This window comes from Vipera ursinii, assembly GCF_947247035.1.
Source record: "Vipera ursinii genome assembly, chromosome: Z".
Classification (NCBI taxonomy): domain Eukaryota; kingdom Metazoa; phylum Chordata; class Lepidosauria; order Squamata; family Viperidae; genus Vipera; species Vipera ursinii.
The window spans coordinates 115,674,959-115,697,097 of record NC_139517.1 but is presented as its reverse complement, the minus strand read 5'-3'; the positions used below and the strand labels follow the sequence as shown (position 1 = coordinate 115,697,097).

General features: G+C 41.1%; 1 protein-coding gene and 1 long non-coding RNA gene across 6 annotated transcripts in view; one reads left to right on the top strand and one right to left on the bottom strand.

The window, feature by feature from the left end:
• PFKP (phosphofructokinase, platelet) overlaps window positions 1-21,688 on the top strand; it is a 77,968-nt gene extending 56,280 nt beyond the window's left edge. For 2 of the 5 annotated variants that reach the window (XM_083378219.1, XM_083378221.1), the window contains 7 exons: window positions 3,206-3,358; window positions 5,656-5,820; window positions 8,191-8,252; window positions 10,662-10,773; window positions 14,295-14,394; window positions 18,646-18,751; window positions 21,160-21,688. In XM_083378219.1, the coding sequence (XP_083234345.1) occupies window positions 3,206-3,358; window positions 5,656-5,820; window positions 8,191-8,252; window positions 10,662-10,773; window positions 14,295-14,394; window positions 18,646-18,751; window positions 21,160-21,298 (837 nt within the window). In that variant the 3' untranslated portion in view covers window positions 21,299-21,688. The remainder of the gene's footprint in view (window positions 1-3,205; window positions 3,359-5,655; window positions 5,821-8,190; window positions 8,253-10,661; window positions 10,774-14,294; window positions 14,395-18,645; window positions 18,752-21,159) is intronic. The other 3 variants (XM_083378220.1, XM_083378218.1, XR_014494269.1) reach the window with 2 other exon arrangements.
• Window positions 10,923-15,250, bottom strand: LOC310649625. Its single transcript, XR_014494270.1, has 3 exons — window positions 15,172-15,250; window positions 13,965-14,039; window positions 10,923-11,392 (listed from the first exon to the last, which is right to left on the bottom strand). It is a non-coding gene; the product is annotated as an uncharacterized lncRNA (long non-coding RNA).
• Window positions 21,689-22,139: the final 451 nt, after the last annotated feature.

Sequence of the window (22,139 nt, the reverse complement as noted above, 5' to 3'; positions counted from 1 at the left end):
CCTAGGGCCTTATTAAACCAAACTGAGTATATGAGACTGTATAAACATAGGTCTAAGAGGAATTTTACGGACAGATTAATTTTTTGATCACTTTTCTATAATTTTCTATTAGTATAAGTTGCTTATTTATCTTAACGTGAAACCATTTACTTCCGTTGTGTCTCCCAACCTCAACAGTCAATCATCAACAAACTTAAGAATTTTATAAACAGTCCAAACCAATAGTCATTAACATTTTAGGAAGTCAGTCCCATACATTTAGCATGAAAACTTTTTAATATCTTCAATCTTCTGTACCTATGCCAATAGTTTACCCTAATTCTAAACTATGAGAGGAAAATACGTTTCTTTTCCCCCACAGCCTCCAAAGTGAGACAATTTTTAATATTTCTCCATGTTTGTAAGCTTCATCAAGTATTTTTGAAGAAGGATTTTGTCAAAAGATTTTGGAAATCCAAGTATGCATTGGATCAAATCTATGTTCTTTGCGATTCCCCCAATATTGGTGAAAATGCATGGGAATATAAATAATTTTCCATAAAATTCCAGCAATGGAATTTATAGACTTTCCCCCCCTCCCTTGCTTTATTGTCAAGTTCTGTTTAATGATCGCGTTGTGCTCTAGGGATTGTATCTTGTATAATTTGTAGAAGATTATCCAGTTAGATTTCTCTTTTTTGTGGATTAAAATAGCACCTGATTATCTTGGGAAGATAGCAGATTCCTTTTTGACTGCCTTCTAACTATATCCTGCTAATAGCTTGCGAGTATGTGAACAGGACAAGTTCTATACTTCTTGGAAATAAGGCTGTTTAAATGTGTGTTTGTGTTTATGTATTTAAGATTAAGTGCTAGGGCTACCGTATATGGTATTAATAAAAGAGAATATTTGTAGCTCAGGATTGAAATGAGGGACCCTTGGTGCTCTCTGACCTTGGTTTTTTTTTGTAGACCTTTCATTATCCAAACTAGGTAACACCATCAATGTTAATGATACCATATATGGACTGAAAAACATCAGATGATCATTAGGCAGCTGCAAAAGGATACAGATAATGCAGCTGAGATAACAGCCTGAAAATACCCCTGTGTCTCCTTTAAAGGGATTGTAAGGCTCTTACACGTCTTGTAAGAGATGACTCAGAAAGCGACAATGGGTATTCTGAACACAAACAAATTGGTGTATAAAGCTGTGTACTACATAAAGGTGCCATGATATGGGGTTTCCAATTAACTTTTAAAAATTCTCCCTTCTGAAGACCAACCATGCATGCTTGTTTATATCAGATTTCACTTTTTCTGAAACAAGAGCTATTTGGGTAAGTCTTTGCTTAAAATGGTAATTAAGACCAGGAACTCTGTTGCTAAGAGATATGGTCATATGATGTGATGTCATATGATTCCCTTGACTTATGATGACAGTTCCTGCCGTCCCAGTTGCCCATTGACTTTGCTTATTGGAAGTCAGCAGTAAGGGTTGCAAATTGTGATCCTGTGACCTCAGGATGCTACCACATCTTAATTGTGAACCAATCACAATCACAACTATGGAGATGCTGCGGTGGCTGCAGCTGGGAGGTCTCATCATAAGTCCCCCTTGTTCATCACCATCCTAATTTTAAATAGTAGATGAACCAGTGGAATTTGAGTGAGGACTACCTGTATATCAAGGGAAATAAACCTACATATTGTGCAATCTAAAACTATCAGCCCCGCTAACATTGTCCCGTGTCTGTAATCGGGCATTTCCCAGAAGCCCAGCCTAACAAACATGAGCTGCACTGAATTATCTTCTTCTTTTGCTTAGGGTGGCTAAATATTCCCCTCCCACCCTCCAAAAAAAACCACTTTAGATTTCAGTAGTGACCCTGCACATTGAACACTTTCCTATGGGTGGAAAAAGAATACATTCAGGAAAGTGGCTATGTTACTCCTTTCTCTTTACACTTTCTGCATGCAGATGGTTTTCAGGGTGGCAAACATAAAAAACCTGAGAGCTCTTTCCTTCAGCCTGCCCAGAAGCTGAGGACCTTTGCTTATAGCTGCCATGACTGATGAATGATAGTCACTGGCTCTCTGCAAGAAGCTAAAAATGTCAGCTAATATTTCTACGTACAGGGGAACAGAAAACTTTTTTTTTCAGAGTAAAGGGTTTTGAGTGGACTGAAAGAAATAAAACAGTAACCCACACAATCTTGAAAAACACCATTTTAATTTGGCAATACCTTTGATTAAGACCAGCCCAAACAGTGTTAGCTGTTGCTATTACTCAGTTGTAACTATTATTCGGGAAGGATGAAATGTTTGCTCCCTACATCCCCAGGAGTTATGCAGAAATAAGAAAGATTCCTATCAGAAAGCATTTGCTGCACAAAATTAGCAGATCATTACAGTGGAAATGTGAATTTCCTTAATGTAAAATTTACATTGACCCTTCAGGTGCAGATTGAAATGCAGTGAAAGCCCTGTGGGTATGAAAGACACGTATTCAACTTTACATAAATACAAACAATAAACATGAGTGATGGATGTATTATGAAAAATACTGCTATTCTTTTGCATTCAAACACCTTCTATTGACTTTGAAAAGAGAAGCTAGCCTCTCATTGCCTGACCAAAAGTGAAAGGAGAAATCTTCTCATAAATGCTTATCTTTGACATGGTTCTGCCTCCTTCCAAGCTCAAAATGAAACAATTGATATCTTTCTGTCCTCTTTGGCCTTGTAAATGGTGCCGAAGTAGTCTGGGATAATATTGGTGGTGACCATGAACGATTGGCTAGTTGAACGGCATCTGGCTTCAGGCATCATCTTTGGGTTATTGGCCTAATCCTAATCCAGTTTAAGAGAAAAGCAAAGTATAAATCAGTGAAGCCAATGTCGACTTCTTCCTGATGTTTAGAATGCAAAAATGCACTTTAATCACCAGTGGTTTCTCCTCTGTACTTTAATCTCTTTCTTGCTTTTGTCAATTTTCTACTAACTCCTGCTGATCTTCTGCACCAATGCAAATCCAACATTCTGTATTTAAGTTGACAATAAAGTCAACCAGTCTCGTTCCTTAAATCAGTAGCGCCGTGGGATTTGCAGCCCTGGCTGGTCAAACTTTTCACTGCGACACACAAGCAGTCACCAGTAGAATACTTAACAAGTATCCAGATTTGGCCTTAGTATGTTGCTTATCATTCCTTGTCCCACTGCTTCAGGCCTTTGAGAGCTGCTTGATGCTAGCTGAAGCCCGGGCCCGCTATGAGGAATTTTGCATCCCAATTTGTGTCTTGCCTGCCACTATCAGCAATAATGTCCCAGGCACTGACTTAAGTATTGGTGCTGACACTTCCTTGAATGCTATTGTTGAGGTAAGAGAGCAAATATTTTCGCACAGATGCAGGAGAACAAGCCTGAATGCTTATACAGAGGGCATGCATTCAGAAGCATTTTATGCTTCATGGTATGGAGGTAAAATCCTAAGATTCCCCCAGGTTGGCTTTTCCATGCAAATTAGCCTGCAGAATCCATTGCTGATGTGCTACATGCATAGGTAGAGCTTAGAATAATATTTCTCAAACTTGGCAGCTTTAAGACGTGCGGACTTCAATCCTGGAAGATGTTTTAAAATCTATAGATTTCAACTTCCAGAACATGTTTTAAGATACGGACTTCAGTTGCCAGAAAATGTATTAGGTGTTGAGTTGCTGGCTAGGAAATTCTGGGAATTAAAGTCCACACATCTTAACATTGCCCAGTTTGAGAAAGAATAGTGTAGAAGATGTATGAAACCTGAAGCAGACAAAATGTGCAATCCTGCTGGAACCATATAATTTTAGTTCTCCATTGTCAGGCAGATGCTTAAAAATATGGCTTTGGAATGAAAAATGCCAGATGAAGCATATTCACAGAAGGTCCCTCCCTGATCTGTTGGAGCTCCATTTGCTTCTACAAGGGCAAGAATTCCCACCAGTTCCTTATTTAGTATTAGACTTTCAGAATGGACAGATTGGACAACCATTTGTCTGGAATAGTATAGGGTCTCCTGCTTGATCAGTGGGTTAGATTAGAACAGGGCTTTTCAACCCTTTCACACATTGTACCACTTTTAGGATATGGCAACATCCGAGTACCACCAGTCACCTAACAAGTTGTCAAAAACTTGATGACCCAAAAAAAAAAAGGAAAAAAGTGATGAAGTACAGATAGTCCTCGACTTACAAGAGTTCGCTTAGTGACTGTTTGAAGTTACAATGGCACTGAAAAAAGTGCCCCCCAAGCCACCGCCGAGCAACACACCTGCCTGCCCAGCGGCGTTCCTCTTCCTGCCCGAGGTTTTCATTGTTGTGAGCATTTCTGTTGAGGATTGGCAGCGGGGGTGGTTGTTTGGTTTTTATTCCCCCCATCTTCTGGGTGGTTGCAGCAAGTTTTGGTCACTTCACATGACCCTGGGACACTGTGAGCATCATAAATATGAATCAGTTGCCAACCATCTGAATGTAAATCACAAGACCCTGGAGATGCTGCAACATTCCAGCTGATCGGCGCTTCTTCTGGGCTCAGAAGTGCCAGGATCAGCGCTGAGCTCCACCTGGAGCCTAGCGCTGATCTTGGAGCTTTCACTGAGCCCTGACAGCCCTGCAGCTCCAGCCATGTTTCACTCAAGCTTGTGCGGTGCTGCCACCAGTTCAGCTCATTCCCCTCCCCCGTTACCACTTTTCTAGGATGGTTGCGTCCCACCTGCCAGGTGGCAATGTACCACAGGTGGTACCCGTACCACTGGTTGGAAAGATCTGGACTAGAAGACCTCCAAGCTCCCTTCCAATTCTGTTATTTTATTATTCAGGTTATGAAGAACAAGTGGTTGACATAGATCTAATTGAATTGAATCTGTAGCTTGATAGATGCTAAGCTGGATTCTAGATACTTCAACTAGGTGCCTAGCTGACTTCCTTGGCCAGCTTTTTCTCCCAGCATACTGTAGAACAAGGGAAGGAAACAGACTTTCATGGCTGAACTCTACTCAGTTGGAGTTTAGCTTCACAGTGCCTATTTAATTATTTCAAAACTTCCCAGGATGATCAGACATTCTCTTCCAGACTAACTTCTGAAGATTTAGATCTTGACCCCAGAGTGCAGCAATTTCCAAGGATGAAATGCAGGTCTTCCACATTGGGCTATTAAAGACCTTAGTCCATAAGCATCGTCCAGAAGCTCTCAACATATTTTTGTTTTGTTTGTTTGGGATGCCTTTTACAGGTTGGGATTGAGTCAGCATTGCTGCAGTTTCATCCCTTTTGAATATTTCAGTGGCTTGTTTATGTTTTACAGAGTGTGATTAATCACCCTGTGTTAAGAGGACAAGATTTTTTTTCTAGCTGTCTTTAAAAAGACAGATCAGAATGTGGTCATTTAGTTGTTTTTTTCTAAAAAAAAAAGGAAAAAATGCCCATTTTGTGCCAAGAATTTCATAACTAACATTATGGTTTAAAAAATATAGTTGGAGTCTAAAAGGCCAGGAAGCGAAAGTTAAGCACTTTTAAAATAATGTTTGCTTTTTATGCTTTGATAACATGTCCACAAGTGGAATTCCATTTGGCCTAGATGACACTTTCAAAGACGACAAGCATGTTTTTGTGTTGGTCACTAACATATTTTTCTTTGCTAGACCTGTGACCGAATCAAGCTATCGGCAAGTGGGACAAAACGACGCGTGTTCATCATTGAGACCATGGGAGGCTACTGTGGCTACTTGGCTAACATGGGGGCTTTGGCTGCAGGTGCAGATGCTGCATATATTTTTGAAGAAAAATTTGACATTCGGGAGCTACAGGTGGGCAATTCCCCCATCATTGTCTTATTTCACATTGATGGGCTGATTCATACTTTCACGTACTACTCCATAGTGTTTTATTACTTGGATGTGGATGGTTACATTAATCCACAAGATCTACCTCTTTAGTTATATTCGAGCTGACTTTCATCTACAAGTCATCAGTTGATAGGATACCCACCCATCAAGGGTTAAGGGTTGTGTGTATGATAAGTGTTATGTGATGACTACTGAGAGGTCCTTTGGGAACCTTCTGTTCAGATGATCTTTATGAATGGTATATGAATTCTCATTGGTCCAGAATTTGGTTGTGACGTTACATAGGTAGTTCTCAACTTAAAAACTATTCATTCACTGACCACTCAAAGTGAGTTATGGCCGCTTGGGGGGCGGCGGCGAAAGCTCTAATAAGCAGGCATATACATAGAATGAAGGCTATTGCTAAGCACATTGATTTGTGCTTTAAATTGTAAGCTGCCCTGAGTCTTCGGAGAAGGGCGGGATATAAATGGGATATAAATGGGATTGCTGCATCCACGTGGTCACATGATCAAAATTCAGACGCTTGGCAACTGGCTTATATTTATGACGGTTGCAGTAGTCCTGGGGTCATGTGATTGCCTTTTGAGACCTTCTGGCAAACAAAATTAATGGGGAAGCCGGATTCACTTTCAAGCAGTGGTGGGATTCGGCCGGTTCGCACCACTTCGGCAGAACCAGTAGCTAATTTTTTGTTGCCCAGGCCCAGAATGGACTTCCAGAAGCGGCATCCATACAGAGAACTGGTGGTTCACATATTTGAATCCCACCATTGCTTAACAGCCATGTTACTAACTTAATAGCTGTAGTGATTCACTTAACAACTGTGTTAAGAAAATTTGTAAAATGGGGTAAAACATTTGTCTCTCAGAAGCAGAAATTTTGGGCTCAATTGTGGCTGTTAAGGGGATGACTGCCTGTACTTCACTGGGACTAGTGAGGATAAGTACGCCAATATTTTATTATTTTGGCTGGTTTTAAATGTTTGTGATAGTATGTGAGAAAAACCTTGGGAGGCAGGACAACTAGACACAGTTGAGACAATGGTCAGATTAAAGACAGCTTAATCTGCAGCTGGTGGCTGTAGCAAGAGGCTCAGATGAGACCTTTCCAAGTTTCTCGAGTTGTAAATGAGGCCAGGAGAGAAACGGACTTTCAGATTTGCAAGATTCGTCTCTTCCACACATTTATGCAACACACCTAAGTTTCTCCAAATCCCTTGCCGGTATGAGTGTCTGATAAGGAGAGCAGTAATAGCCAGTTTATTTAGCTGCCTTGTCTATGCCTGCAGGCTTTTCAGTGTGTATTATTTGTGAGGTTCCATAACTATAACAAATACATGAATAGAAAAGACGCAATAACAACATGTACTAGGGATCTCCCTGCAGTACTTGGCATATGTTAGTGGTGGCTTACTTGTAGCTCCTAGAGATCGTGGTTGTAAGAGTTTATGGAGCAGCAGAATTGGTCAAAAGTCAGACTATCCCTGTAATCTCCACTACTACCACCACCACATCCTCCTCCTGTTCCTCCAGAATTTCCTACAATATGTATGGCTGTTAAATGAAAAAGAGCTCAAAGTGCTTAGCTTACTGCTAAGCTTGTAAGCCGCCCTGAGTCTTCGGAGAAGGGCGGGATATAAATGGAATTAAAATAAAATAAAATAAATAAAATAATGTATCAAAATTGATAGTTCATAAGAACACGGGACGCGGTGGCTCAGTGGGTTAGGACGCTGAGCTTGTCGATCAGAAGGTCGGCAGTTTGGCGGGTCGAATCCCGAGTGCCGTGTAGCAGAGTGAGCGCCTGTTACTCGTCCCAGCTTCTGCCAACCTAGCAGTTCGAAAGCACGTAAAAATGCAAGTAGAAAAATAGGGACCACTCCGGTGGGAAGGTAACAGCGTTCCGTGCGCCTTTGGTGTCTAGTCATGCCGGCCACATGACCACGGAGACGTCCTCGGACAAGCGCTGGCTCTTCGGCTTTGAAACGGAGATGAGCACCGGCCCCTAGAGTCGGAAACGACTAGCACGCACGTGCGGGGGAACCTTTACCTTTACCTTTAAGAACAGTCTACAGTCAACATTCCTTAGATCTCTAGCTGATCCAGGAACCTAAAATTGAAGTTTCTCATTTACTCCTTCAATATTGTTTGGAGAGCCTATAAAACTTTGGAGAGATTTAATGTACAGCCAGTTAAAGATTAAAAAAAAGAACAGGAAGATTATTCCTTCTTGTGAAGAGGATGATTATTGCTTCTTTGTGTTCAAAAGAAAGACATGATACTTTTCTCAGTTTGCAAAATAAAAATAAAAATGGTGTTTATTTTGTAGGCCAATGTGGAACATCTCACCGAAAAGATGAAAACCAACATCCAGAGAGGTTTGGTACTCAGGTAAGTGAACATTCATAGGTATAACTTTCAGATCCTGTGAATGTGGTACCTGGCATGTTGCAGGAAAAGGAGGGAAAGAAGCAAATACTTTTCCAATATGAAGGAATAGATTGTCTTCTAAAAACATCCAAAAAGTGCAGGCATAGCCTTTGGCATTTCATAATAAAGGATGTGGGGCACAGGAGCATCATATGAGATTTTAGGATTTCCATAAGTCAATCAATCTATTTATTATTATTACAGCCACAAGTCTAAAGCTAAGCATTTCCAAAAATTACTACCAAAATATAATTTTCAGGGAGACAGAAGGAAAAAAAAAGATTGTCTTTTATAATTAATAAATGGGATGGATGTTCTCATAATCCAATCCAGTTCTTTGATTCAGTTCAAAATATTTGAATTGCTTCAATTCAAAATAGAATGTTCTTGTTCAGGACAATCTGAGCGTATTAGTTTGAACCCTCGGATTTTGGAGAGAAAAAAGTACCTGCTCAAAAGCAATATAACTGCAATTTGTTCCACAGGTTTAACTGAACCACCCTCGGGATAACATTTCAGGTTGATATTTTTTTTTTTTGCACAATCCCAGTATTTAATTTCAGTTTAATAGAATTGTCAATGCAACTACAGGTAGTCCTCGACTTACAGCCATTCATTTAGTGACCATTGAAGTTATAATGGCATGGGAAAAAGTGACTTTTGACCATTTTCACATTTATGACCATTGCAGTGTTCCCATGGTCACATGATCTAAATTTGAATGCTTGGCAATGGCATGTATTTATGATAGTTGCACTGTCCTAGGTCATGGCATCACTTTTTGACAAGCAAAGTCAACGAGGAAGCCAAGATTCATTTAACAACCACATTACTAACGTATCAACTGCAGTAATTCACTTAACAACTGTGGTGATAGGTTGTAAAATGGGGCAAAACTCATTAAACAGCTGTCTTGTTTGGCAATGGAAAGTTTGGGTTCAACTGTGGTTATAAGTCGAAAATTGCCTGTATGTGAGTTTAGTTTCTGTCTTGGCTCAACCCATTATTTTTAAAGTGCAATACATCAAAAACAAAGTCCATCTTTTGCACAATCATGATCTAGAATTAGTTAGGTCTACATAAATGATGCTTCAACGTTTCCTGGCTGGCAAAGGAGACAATATCTGGATGGATCATTTGGTAATTCCACTTCAGGTAGGCAGAACTTACTCTGAATACAAATCCCATTCCTTAGCATCAGAACCCTGAAGCCGAAGTACTGACATGTATAACAGGTGGAGGTGAAATCTGTCTCTTTTTTTTTTCTTGACTCCCTTTATTTCAGAACAGTTTTTCTCAACCTTAGCTTTAAGGTATGTGGACTTCTGCCCCCAGAATTTAAGATGTGTGTATTTCAACTCCCAGAAAATGTGGACTTTAAGATGTGTTTGAATTCTGGGAGTTGAAGACCACTCATTGTAAGGCGGCTAAAGTTGAGAAACACTATTTTAGATGTAATTCTGGATATTTCCTGAACTGGTTCAATGGTATGTGGTACACAGTGTAAAAAAACAAGTCGGTAGGGTGGGCAGGTTGATCTCTTTCAATCACAAGGGTTGAACCCTGTGATCCTTTGGCAATAGCTCAGATTGGTCAGGCGCTGATGCTAGGTTGGGTGTTTTTGCTTTGACTCATGCTCATTTTGTGGCCAATCTTTTTATACGCAAAGAGATAAACTTATCTCTTGAAGAGAAGTAGGTGCAGAAGATGAAAATGTTTTCATCAAAGGTGAAGAATGTGCCTGAATCAATTATATACAGTATCTGAAGAGTGATTACCTTGTAAATTGACATTTGCTGTGTTATTTGCTCTTTAAAGCTAGGCAGGTCTCTATCAGGACATTGTTTGAATGGAAAATGGTAATGGCATGTAAGAGATGAAGCAAATATTGTTTCCTAAAGGATTGTCAAATAAGAGAGGGCATAACCCTCAGCTGCATAATGGATGGAAAGAGAGACTCAGAGAGGACCCTTCCAAACTGCTGGGACTGGGTGTGGGGGAATTATAATTTCGGACTTGCAACATAGATGTCAGCCTTCACAGGTAGACTAGTCAGGTAATAAGACCAGGTGAGCTAATTGTACTTCATAATAAGGCTGACAGCTTTGTTACCTTAACTGATTTTTGCAAGTTTGAAAATACAAACCTCCCACCATCTGCTTTACAACTTTAGGGAAGATCCTTTCTCTTTCTCTGCCCATTTTGCAGACCTCTTATCTGACCGTCCTGTCTCTCAAGCTCTTTCTCGCATACCATTACAGAAACCTAATCAGAAATCCCTTTTCACCTTCCCAAGTACTTGTACAGAAATACAGCAGTATAGAAAAATTGTATCAAATAAATAAGCCATGCTTTTTGGGGATCACACAGGAATGAAAATAGTAGCGAGAACTACACAACTGACTTCATTTATCAGCTCTATTCGGAAGAAGGCAAAGGGGTCTTTGATTGTCGAAAGAATGTGCTGGGTCATATGCAGCAGGTGAGAATGGCTAAGTACTCCAGGTGGGGACAAGTGGGTTGGAATGCTTCTTTTAACCCAACAACAAAGCAGCACAAATGCCCCTAATAGGTTGGAACGATATACAAAAGCAGCTATCCATCACACTTGTGACAGTTGGGTTTCTATATCTCTAGCAGCAAGCAGTGTGTCCACTTCCACTCTGCAGAGTAAAAGGCTGTTAGTTGTTGCTGCTTAAGTTAGCATTAGAGAAGTTTAATCTCCAGTAATTTCAGTCCTTTTTTGAGGAGCAGTTGTTAAGTAGGTGTAAAGATTTTGTCATTGAATAGAAGCCATTCTACAAAAGCTTTTGTGACTTTACTGAAGCCTAATTTAAGTCCCAGCTGACATAAACAACCCAAATGAATGTAGCTCCTGGGGTAAGAGACCAGATACAAATTTTTATTAAGAAAATAAATAAGAAGAAATGAAAATTAGCAGTGTATGCATGGTAAATATTCTATGACCCACAAAGCCACAATGATTATCTGATCATGATTTTTACTGAAGTAGCATGCTTCTGTAGGCTGTATGTGTTGATTGACTAATTTGATTATGTCCCTTCAGATCTAGCACAGGTAATCAGGGTGGCTAACAAACTCTGGAAAAGACATTAAAAGTTAAAACACTACTAATGCCCCACTTTGAAAGAGCCATGATGGTGCAGTGGTTAGAATGCAGTATTACAGGCTAACTCTGCCCACAACCAGGAGTCTGATCTGATGAGCTCAAGGTTGATTCAGCTTTCCGTCCTTTCAAGGACTCAGCATATTGTTGGGGGCAATATGCTGACATTTTAAAATGCTTAGAGAGGACTGTAAAGCACTATGAAGCGGTGTATAAATCTTAAGTACTGTTGCTACTGATTCCTAGAGCTGTCAACAGCCAGTGCTGCTGGGAATTGTAGGAGTTGAACCTTTCAGGATCGCTGAGGGGAGGAGGAGGCGGGCACTAAATTGGAATGAAGAATAAAGAACGCAAATGCATCATCCTCTGGTGGAAAATAGGCATGCACTGGGCTATGCCTCATTCTGTGCCTAAATGTGAGATAATGAATCTTGTGCAAGTCTAAAATCGGAAAGAGTCTTGTAGCACCATATATTATCTCGTTATATTTACCAACAAAAAGTTCTTAAACTATAATCCTGACTTACAGCCACTTGTTTAGTAATTGCTCAAACTTACAAAAATGATTTATAATCAGCCCTCACACTTCTCTTTCTCTCTGTGTGTTTATTTTATTTTATTTATTTTAATTCCATTTATATCCCGCCCTTCTCCGAAGACTCAGGGCGGCTTTACAAACTTAGCAGTAGCCTTCATTCTATGTATATGCCTGCTTATTAGGGCTTTCACCACCACCCCAAGCAGCATTATTACAAAGTCAGCTTAATTGCCCCCAACAATCTGGTGTGTGTGTAAATATGGTGTGTGTGTAAATATGTCATCAATCATTTTTATATCTATCTATCTATCTATCTATCTATCTATCTATCTATCTATCTATCATCTATCTATCTATCTATCTATCTATCTATCTATCTATCTATCTATCTATCATCTCTGACAAATTTATATCCTGCATATTTTGCAGTTATATAACCATTGCAACATCCCCATGGTCATGAGATAACTAGCATGTTTTTACAATAGTTACAGAGTCCTGGAGTCATACGAGGGCAATTTGGAAATAAACCTCTGTTTGGTTATCAATGACAGACACTCGCAGATACAGAACTTTTATTATACACATTAGAAAACTAAATTACATTATTTTTTGACATAATCGCCACTCAAATTGAAGCATTTGTCACAACATCTTTCAAGGTTTGAAATTTCTTAGTAACAGTCGCTCAGTGCCAAATCTGGGTTATGGGGTGGTGGTGATCAAAAACATCCCAACGGAACTGCTTCAGAAGTTCTTGGGTGCATCTAGCTGTGGGCGGGCGAGCATTATCATGAACCAAAACTACTCCAGAAGTCAATGCTTGTTATGGATGGCTCGTCTGAGTTTTCGTAACTTCTGAATTGATGATCGAACCAGGCTCCATGAGCTTCACTAGCAGTGCTCCTTTGGCATCTTCACATTTGGTGGGATTTTCTATGGCACCACTTCCGGTGTGGTGTTGGTTCACAGTAATGCTCACCTGCACACCGCTAGACACACCCAAGAACTTTTGATGCAGTTCGGTTGGGATGTTTCTGATCACCCACCCCCCCAATAGCCTTGATTTGGCACCAAGCGACTGCTACTAAGGAATTTCAAACCTTGTAAGACGTTATGACAAGTGCCTCAATTTGAATGGTGATTATGTGGGAAAGTAATGTAATGTTGCAGTTTTCTAATGTGTATAATAAAAGTTCTCTATCTGTGAGTGTCTGTCATTCATAACCAAATGGAGCTTGATTTCCGAATTGCCCTTGTATAATCACCATCTACCGTGTTTCTCTGAAAGTAAGGCCTACCCTGAAAATAAACCCTAGCTTGATTTTTGGGGGTGTGCCTAACATAAGCCCTACCCCCAAAGCAAATCTTAGTTTTGGGGTGAGGCCCATACCTAAAAATCAAGCTAGGGCAGGGGTAGGGGGGGTGGAGCTGCCCCACCCGCCCTGCACCTGCTTACCTTGCAGCCAAGGCCTCTTCTTGCTGGCCCAGCTCTTCTTTTGTGGCATCTTCTGCAGCCAGGTCTGCATTTCTCAGTCACGGGCCTTTCCAGAAGGCCATTGCAACTGAGAACTGAGTTGTAGATTCAATCCGTAGCTCAGTACTCTGCTGCAGAGGCCTTCTGGAAAGTCCTGACTGCAAAATGCAGATCGGAATGCACCTGCAGAATGAAGCTGCTTCTTCTGCCCCAGAAGAAGTGGACCAGCTGGGTGGGACTCTTGGTGCCGGAGGTGAGTATAAAAGACAACCCCTCCCCGAAAATCAGACCTGGTGCCTCTTTTGGAGACAAATAAATAAATAAATAAGCCCGTCTTATTTTGGGGAAAACACAGTATGATCTTCCCTACCCACTTCTGACAAGCAATATTAATAGGAAAAATCAGATTTGCTTAATGACCACATGACTCATTTATCAACTGCAGTGATTTGTTTAGTAACCATAGCAAAAACTCACAAAATTGGTCATGTCTCACTTAACAACCGTCTTGCTCAGCTTTAACAACCTTACTTGTTTAGCAAAGGAAATTCTGGCTCCAATTTAGTCACTAGGTTCTCTTTATCAGATGCGATGGAGTAGCTATACCTAATGTAGGATTTAAATTGGGATCAGTCTATCCACTCTGTTGCATCGGATAAAGCGAGGCATATAAAATTAGTCTAAAAAGGTGCTGCCAGCTATTCTCGAGTTTGACAAGTATGAATGAATGTGGTTCTTTTTCTACAGTTGTACATGGTTTTAACTCATAAACACATCCTCCTCATTATTTTCCCTACCCTGTCCTTCTAAAAAAAAAATCCCGAAGGCGACTTCATTGTTAAATTGTGTTGATTTTCACAGGGTGGCGCTCCTTCTCCATTTGATAGAAACTTTGGGACAAAAATAGCGGCAAAAGCTGTGCTGTGGATCTCAAAGCAACTGAAAGAAAGCTACCGAAGAGGTGAGGAAATATTAGATGCATTTCATGGCAAGGAGTAGCGAACCAGCTGCAAATTGCCACTAGACCTGGGAAACGGGGTAGGGTGGGGGGGAGACCATGGTTGGAAATTAAATTATTTTATAAAATTGTTTTATTATTAAATTTATATTCCACCCATTTCACCGATAAGAAAATGTCTGCAGGAAAACAACCAAGCTCAGACAGAGCACCAAAGACCATCTCTATTCAACCCTGAGCTACAAAAATATTCTTTTCTATTGTAATGTCATAGCATCTAGTTAGGAATGTCCATGAAAAAGGGTAAGATACTTTATTCCAAATCCAAAGCATTCTAGAAGTTCTGTTAGACCTTTTCAGGTTGGCTAAAATTTAGCAGAAACAAGAAAGCATAGGATATTATTCTGGGTTTGGATCAAAATAAAAATCAGCAAGAACCCAGAATGGGCAAGTATGTCATCACTCTTCTCTGCCATCTTCCTTTTATGGGGTTTGAGTTGACCCATCTGGCTCTGATCTGGCTTTGGTCTTCCCTTCGGTCATCTCTGCTGATGTCCCAGCACTGGGTCACTTGCCTCTGTCTTCCCATTCCTTTCTTCCCCTGCCTCTCCTCAGCATTGTTACAGAACACCATTCTCTCTATTCCATTTTATTTATCAACCAAACCTCTGGTTTGGGCACAGAACCCCTGTTTTATGCATAGAACGTTTCTCACATTTCTAATATTTAGTATTCAACTCCAGTTCTATAGAGTCAGGAATTTTAATTATGCATATGTACCTATGACGCGGTGGCTCAGTGGGTTAGGACGCTGAGCTTGTCGATCAGAAGGTCGGCAGTTTGGCGGGTTGAATCCTGAGTGCCGCATAGCAGAGTGAGCGCCTGTTACTCGTCCCAGCTTCTGCCAACCTAGCAGTTCAAAAGCACGTAAAAAATGCAAGTAGAAAAATAGGGACCACTACGGTGGGAAGGTAACAGCGTTCCGTGCGCCTTTGGCGTCTAGTCATGCTGGCCACATGACCACGGAGACGTCCTCAGACAAGCGCTGGCTCTTCGGCTTTGAAACGGAGATGAGCACCGGCCCCTAGAATCGGAAATGACTAGCGCGCATGTGCGGGGGAACCTTTACCTTTACCTATGAATGCAAACACATTCACTTGTGCACAGAATTGGGGTTTCTTTATAATGCTGTTGAAAATATTTGTGAGGGATAATTCAGTCTTCAGACTACATTATGAGTAGTTGCTTGCTCACATATACAAGGGCTAAAGGCTCAAAATATGCTTCTTTTAAGCAACCTCAAATGAGTTAAATTATGTTTGAGTGGTATAGCATTCAGTTAGCTAACCTTTCATTATTTCAGGAAATTCAAGTCAAGAATCCTGGGCAGTGGGAGGCAGTAATAAGAGGAGTATTAATTGTCTTCAACTTTGGCTGGATTGATCTTCACCTAAACAGGCTGCATTTTTATATAGATGAACTCAAGGTTGTTGTTGCTTGCAACAGTGTTGGGTTTTGTAGTTAATAGTCTGGATCAACCTTTGCAACCCAGTGCTAATCTCTCATGCCCACAACTGATATGATACGGTCAACAACTATGATGATTGGAGTGATGGAATTAGCTAGCCAGGAAATCTGGAAAATGGCTGTACCTGCACCAAAGATCCATTTTCTTACTGACTTCCTTAGTATAGCCCAGACATGTCAAACTCACGACATCACGTGATGTTGCACGACGTATCGGAGCTTTTTCTTCATTGCAAGCAATGGGGTGGGCGCGGTTTCCTGATGAAGTGTCCAGCCCGCGGGCCGGCAGTTTGACATCCTGGTATGGGATATTTTTTCAGCTGAGAGATTTTAAAATTAAAAAAGGAACTATATATTTAGTTGTGTAACTGAGGAGTGATAATCTGAAGACTTGCCTTCAAAAAATAGAAGTCTACCACAAAAAGCATTTTCATGTACACCAGAGGTCTTCTGAATTACTTCTGTCATTCTAGAGCAGTGTTTTTCAGGCTTCGCAACTTTAAGATATGTGGACTTCAATTTCCAGTATCATGCTTAACAAAATAACAGAGTTGGAAGGGACCTTGGAGGTCTTCTAGTCCAACCCACTGCTCAGACCAGGAAACCGTATTCCATTTCAGACAAATGGTTGTCCAATCTCTTCTCAAAAGCCTCCAGTGATGGAGCATCCACAGCTTCTGAAGGAAAGCTGTTCTAGTAGCTCAGGAGTATCAAACTGATGGCCTGTGGGCTGGATGCGCCACGCACTGGCCACACTCACCCCAGCTCTGCAAAGGCAAAAAAACATTGTGATACATCATGATACATACAGTACATGATATGATTGAGTTTGACACCTGTGCACTAGCTGATTGTTCTGTCAGGAAATTTCTCCTTAGTTCTAGTTTGCTTCTCTCCTTGACTAGTTTCCATTCATTGCTTCTTGTCCTGCTTTCAGGTGCTTTGGAGAATAGCTTGACTCCCTCTTCTTTGTGGCAGCCCCTGAGATATTGGAACACTGCTTTCATGTCACCCCTCACCCTTCTCTTCGTTAAACTAGACGTATCCAATTCCAGCCACCGTTCTTTGTATGTTTTGGCTTCCAATCCCTTGATCATCTTTGTTGCTTTTCTCTGCATTTTTTTCTAGAGTCTCAAACATCTTTTATAAATATATCTTTAATTTGCCAAGTTTTAAAAATATTAGTCTATAGAATGCCCTTTTATGTATTTGTAGTTTTTAATCCTATAAAATGTTATAGAATTCCATAAAAGTATGCATTTGTTAGATTTATGTCCTGCCTTCCATTCAGGAGCTCAAGGTGGCATACAAAGTGCCCCTTCCTTCCCCCACCCCCATAATCCTGAGTTAAGGTGAATTTAGAGTTGCCCATAACTGCCAATATCCATCAATGCATACCTATGCCAGCTGGTACAGAATGCAGCCGCGAGAGTTGTCTTGGGAGTTTCCCGGTACTCCCATGTTACACCTTTGCTCCGCGAGCTGCATTGGCTACCGGTTGTCTTCCGGGTGAGGTTCAAGGTTTGGTAATGGTTTTCAAGGCCCTACATGGCATGGGTCCGGAGTACCTCGGGGATCACCTGCTGCCGGCGTCAACTTCCCTCTGCCCTGTGCGTTCCCACAGAGAGGGCCTCCTCAGGGTGCCACCGGTCAGAGAATGTCGTCTGGTGGCCCCCAGGGGGAGGGCCTTCTCTGTGGGTGCCCCGGCTTTATGGAATCAGCTGCCGGTTGAGCTCCGGATGGCACCTGACCTTCGCTCCTTCCGACGCGGTCTGAAGACCTACCTATTTGAGCAAGCCGGCCTGGCCTGATGGGGGATGTGCTGGGGTTTTTATTGGGGATTTTTATATTATTCTACTGTTTTTAGCTCGGGCTCTTATTTAATTCTTTTTTTTAATTTTTGTATTCTGTATTTTTTATGTGCTCTGTTCACCGCCCTGAGTCCTTCGGGAGAAGGGCGGTATACAAATATAATAAATGAAATGAAATGAAAAGGTTGACAGGTAAGCGGATGCTGCAGAGGGCTGCAGACAAGCCAACATAAACACCTCAAGATCCCAACCGCATTCATTTTGTGGCGGTGCCCACCCTGCATGCTTATTGGTTGATCTGGGTTCCTGTTCTGTGGTTTGCTGTTTGAGCCAGAACCTTAAAATTTGCTTATGTATATTAAAAAAAAACACCTATGCAACCATCCCTTATGCCTACATTCCATCATGTACAATGCTGGAGAACTCTGCTCCAGCTTTAAGAGTGGAATGAAAATTACTGTCCTTCCAAAGTCCTCAGATTTGTGATACCAAGATGCTCATTGCCCAGGATTCTCCTTCTCCCCAGGTTTTAGGTTCCTGAGTATGTGTTATAAATTACAGGCAACCACATTTATTTAGTCACAAATATTCTTTCTTGTTTCTCCCTGCTTCCAATGGCTTCGTGGAACACAGAAGAAGGTAACGTGCTGAAAAAGTTATGTTGTTGGTTGTTGTTTTGTTTTTTTTAAATACTAATGCTGAGCATTCATTCATTTTTTGGCTCATCCTAATTTCCAAGTTTTCATAATTCTCATTTAACACTCTTTGTTATACTACTTTAATAACTAACCTAGATTAAACTCACAGAGAGGAATTCTCTTAACACTTTCCCCTTTCCTATGTAGTCTTTTCCAGTTAATATGTACTATTTTGTTACACTTCTTGTGATTAAAACTATTTTTTTCCCCCTCCATAGGAAGGGTGTTTGCCAATACTCCAGAAACTGTGTGCCTTCTAGGAATGCGTAAGAGAAACCTGGACTTCCAGCCAGTGATCAAGTTACAGGATGAAACAGACTTTGTGTAGGTCAAAGATCTCTGTATAATTGTAGAACAGCCAGCCGAGACCTGATGCCCCACCAGGATCTTTAATTCCCAGTTAGCAAGATTGAAGTCCTTTGTGTCTGCAGGTCAGAGTTAAGAAAGGTCATAGAGGTGGAAAAGACAACAAAATAGCATATATCCAACAGCATTATTCCTCAGTTGATTTCAAAGACTGCTGTACATACCATAAAGTAGTTCAGATTTCCGTATGAAGTACCCATGGCAGATCAGTTGAGATATATCTTGTGCAGATTTCCCCACAGTACAAATGGCTTCTAGATTGAGTTTGGGGATGTTTTTCAGCAACATCAACTTTATGTAAGCAAAGTGTGTTACTTTTTCTACCCGCCCAAGTTCTCCACGGTAGCATTCTTGTTAATTCGTGCTTCTCTGAGGCTGCACTTTTCTCTTGCCAGTGCTGTTTGTGTGGAAGAATTGAGAGTTGTCCTTCACTGAAGGATGTTAATTGCAACATCAGAAAGCACTGCAGAGATAGGTCCTGAAGTCATTCAGTTGTCACAATAATGTTTGCACTGCAGATGGTTGAACAGGCTTTTGAAATGATAATCCCTGGGGAAGCAGAAGGACAACAAAGTCAAGGAGATGGTCAGGAACATGTGTTTGAAGCCTCACTCTTGTTTACATGCAAGTCTTCACTTGGGCTTCCTCAGAACTTTGGCCAGTGTCAGAACAACCAGTGATTTGGCTCAGCCTGATGGGTAAACCATGGAGCAGGACAGACCTGGATTCATACATAGAGCATGAAGAAGGGCTTACTCCGTCCATTCTGTAAATTACAGGTAGTTCTTGACTTAAAACCGTTTAGGGACCATTTGAAGTTACAACACTAGTGAAAAAAAGCCACTTAATACCCATTTTCCACACTTAATGGCTGTTGCAGCATTCCCATGGTCACATGATCAAAATTCAGACTGGCATGCATTTATGAAGGTTGCACTGTCCCCAGGGTTATCTGATCACCTTTTGTGACCTTCTAACAAGAAAAATCAGTGGGGAAACCAGATTCATTTAACAACTGTGTTACTAACTTAAGGGATTCATTTAATGACTTTGGCAAAAAAGGTCACAAAATGGGGCAAGTCACTTAACAAGTATCTTGTTTAGGAATGGAAATTTTGGGCTCAGTTGTGATCTTAAGTTGAGGATTACCTGTAATTCACAGAATGGATGGAATAAGCCCTTCTTAATGGACGCGGTGGCTCAGTGGGTTAGGACACTGAGCTTGTCGATCAGGTCGGCAGTTTGGCGGGTCGAATCCCGAGTGCCGCGTAGCAGAGTGAGCGCCTGTTACTCGTCCCAGCTTCTGCCAACCTAGCAGTTCGAAAGCAGGTAAAAACGCAAGTAGAAAAATAGGGACCACTACGGTGGGAAGGTAACAGCGCTCTGTGCGCCTTTGGCGTCCAGTCATGCCGGCCACATGACCACGGAGACGTCCTCGGATAAGCACTGGCTCTTCGGCTTTGAAACGGAGATGAGCACCGGCCCCTAGAGTCGGGAACGACTAGCACTCGTGTGCGGGGGAACCTTTACCTTTTTTAATGTTATGTGTGGGACTGTTATAAAGCTACAACAGCATGGAAAAGTGATTTACAATTGGGATTTACACTTAAAGAGCGTTACAGCATCCCCATGTGGTCGTGTGATCAAAATTTAGGCTCTTGGCAATGGATAGTATTTATCACAGTTGTAGCATCCTGGGCTCATGTGATCGTCACTTGTGACCTTGGCAGCCAGCATCCCACAAGCAGGGTCAATGATTCACTTAGCAACCATGGCAAAATAGATCATAAAATAGAGTGTAACTCAATTAACAACCGTCTTGCTTAGCAATAGAAATTCTGATCCCAATTGTGAATGGTAAATCAAGGAATACCTATATTTATTAAATAATTGTCGTATAATAAATGGGAATCAATGAACAATCTGAAACTTTATGAGCTGAAGATTTTGGGGACCCATGATTTACTGTTTCACTGAAACCCCTTTACAGTAATAAACTAAGTCTCCTATATGATGGTCATTATAGGGTTTCCTGCCTGAGCAGGGGGGTTGGACTAGAAGACCTCCAAGGCCCCTTCTAGCTCTGCTGCTCTGGAAGCCATTTTCTACTTATCAAGAAACCATGTCACTAGCAAACATTCAGCTGAACATTGTCACATGTGCTGCTGTGTGAATGGATGGTTCTTATTAGTTTTAATTGGCTTTGTTTTGAGCCCATTTGGATTATTGCATATAAGATAAGCTCTCATGAAAATCAAATGAATAAATAAAATTTCTTGGTTTCAGCTTGGGTAGGGGCCTCAGCTGCTCATAGCTGTCCTAACAGAAACTTCTAATGACAATTTCTCTCCCCTTTTGGTTCACAGGCACCGAATTGCTAAGGAACAGTGGTGGCTAAAATTGCGTCCTCTGATGAAGATCCTGGCCAAATACAAGGCCAGCTATGATATTTCTGATTCAGGCCAGCTAGAACACGTGGTCAGACCAAACGCATCTGAAGCCTGAGTGCAACGCCAGGATGTCCCTAAGTGGAACTTTTTTTTCCTCCATTGTGCATCAACAGTGCTTTAGAATATGTGTTACAGCTTCTTTTTGTAACATGTAAGTTATTGTACCAGCACTTTACGTGGGAAACAAAAACTTCACAATGTTATCTGTTCGTTATTTTTAGGCTTCATCTACAGAATGGGACACTCCAGCGCCTAGCATAACAAAGAAAACCCAGTTACCAATGTGCTCCTTATGAATAATTGTCCAAAACCTGTTCTATGCACTCAGTGTGATGCCGTTTGTCTTTTGCACTTTTACCAGATAGTGTTTACACTCAGAAGCATAGTTTTGCGTAATAAATATTGAGAGACATACATGTGATCCAGCCATAATAAATACTGCATTATCATACGGTTTCGTGTCCTTTGTTCTCCTAAAGCTTTCACCTCACTTAACTTTTCCACCTTGTTCTTAAGCTGAATTGACTGTCCAACATCCAGGTCATTCAGAGCATTGTTGCTTGGAGGCTCTTATGTAGGTATTTAGTAAGGTCACTTTGGGATGAAGCTTGTGCGCAAGCCAAATTGTTCTTTCAAGACTTGCTTGTTGCCATCATTTTTCACCCCAAGGACTAAGGCAGCTCTAGCAAAAATGAATGACTAAAAGCAGTAAACAATTACTTACAGGCCTGCAGACTTTCACAAGTGCTTTGATGATACTCCCAAAGCATTGCTGCAGAATTGCTTCAGGAAGCAATACAAATAATCCTTGTTTAATGATGTTAATTGGAATTGGTAACCTTGTTGCTAAGCAACACAGCCATAAACTGGCAGTGAAGGTGCCATGGAATGCTGGC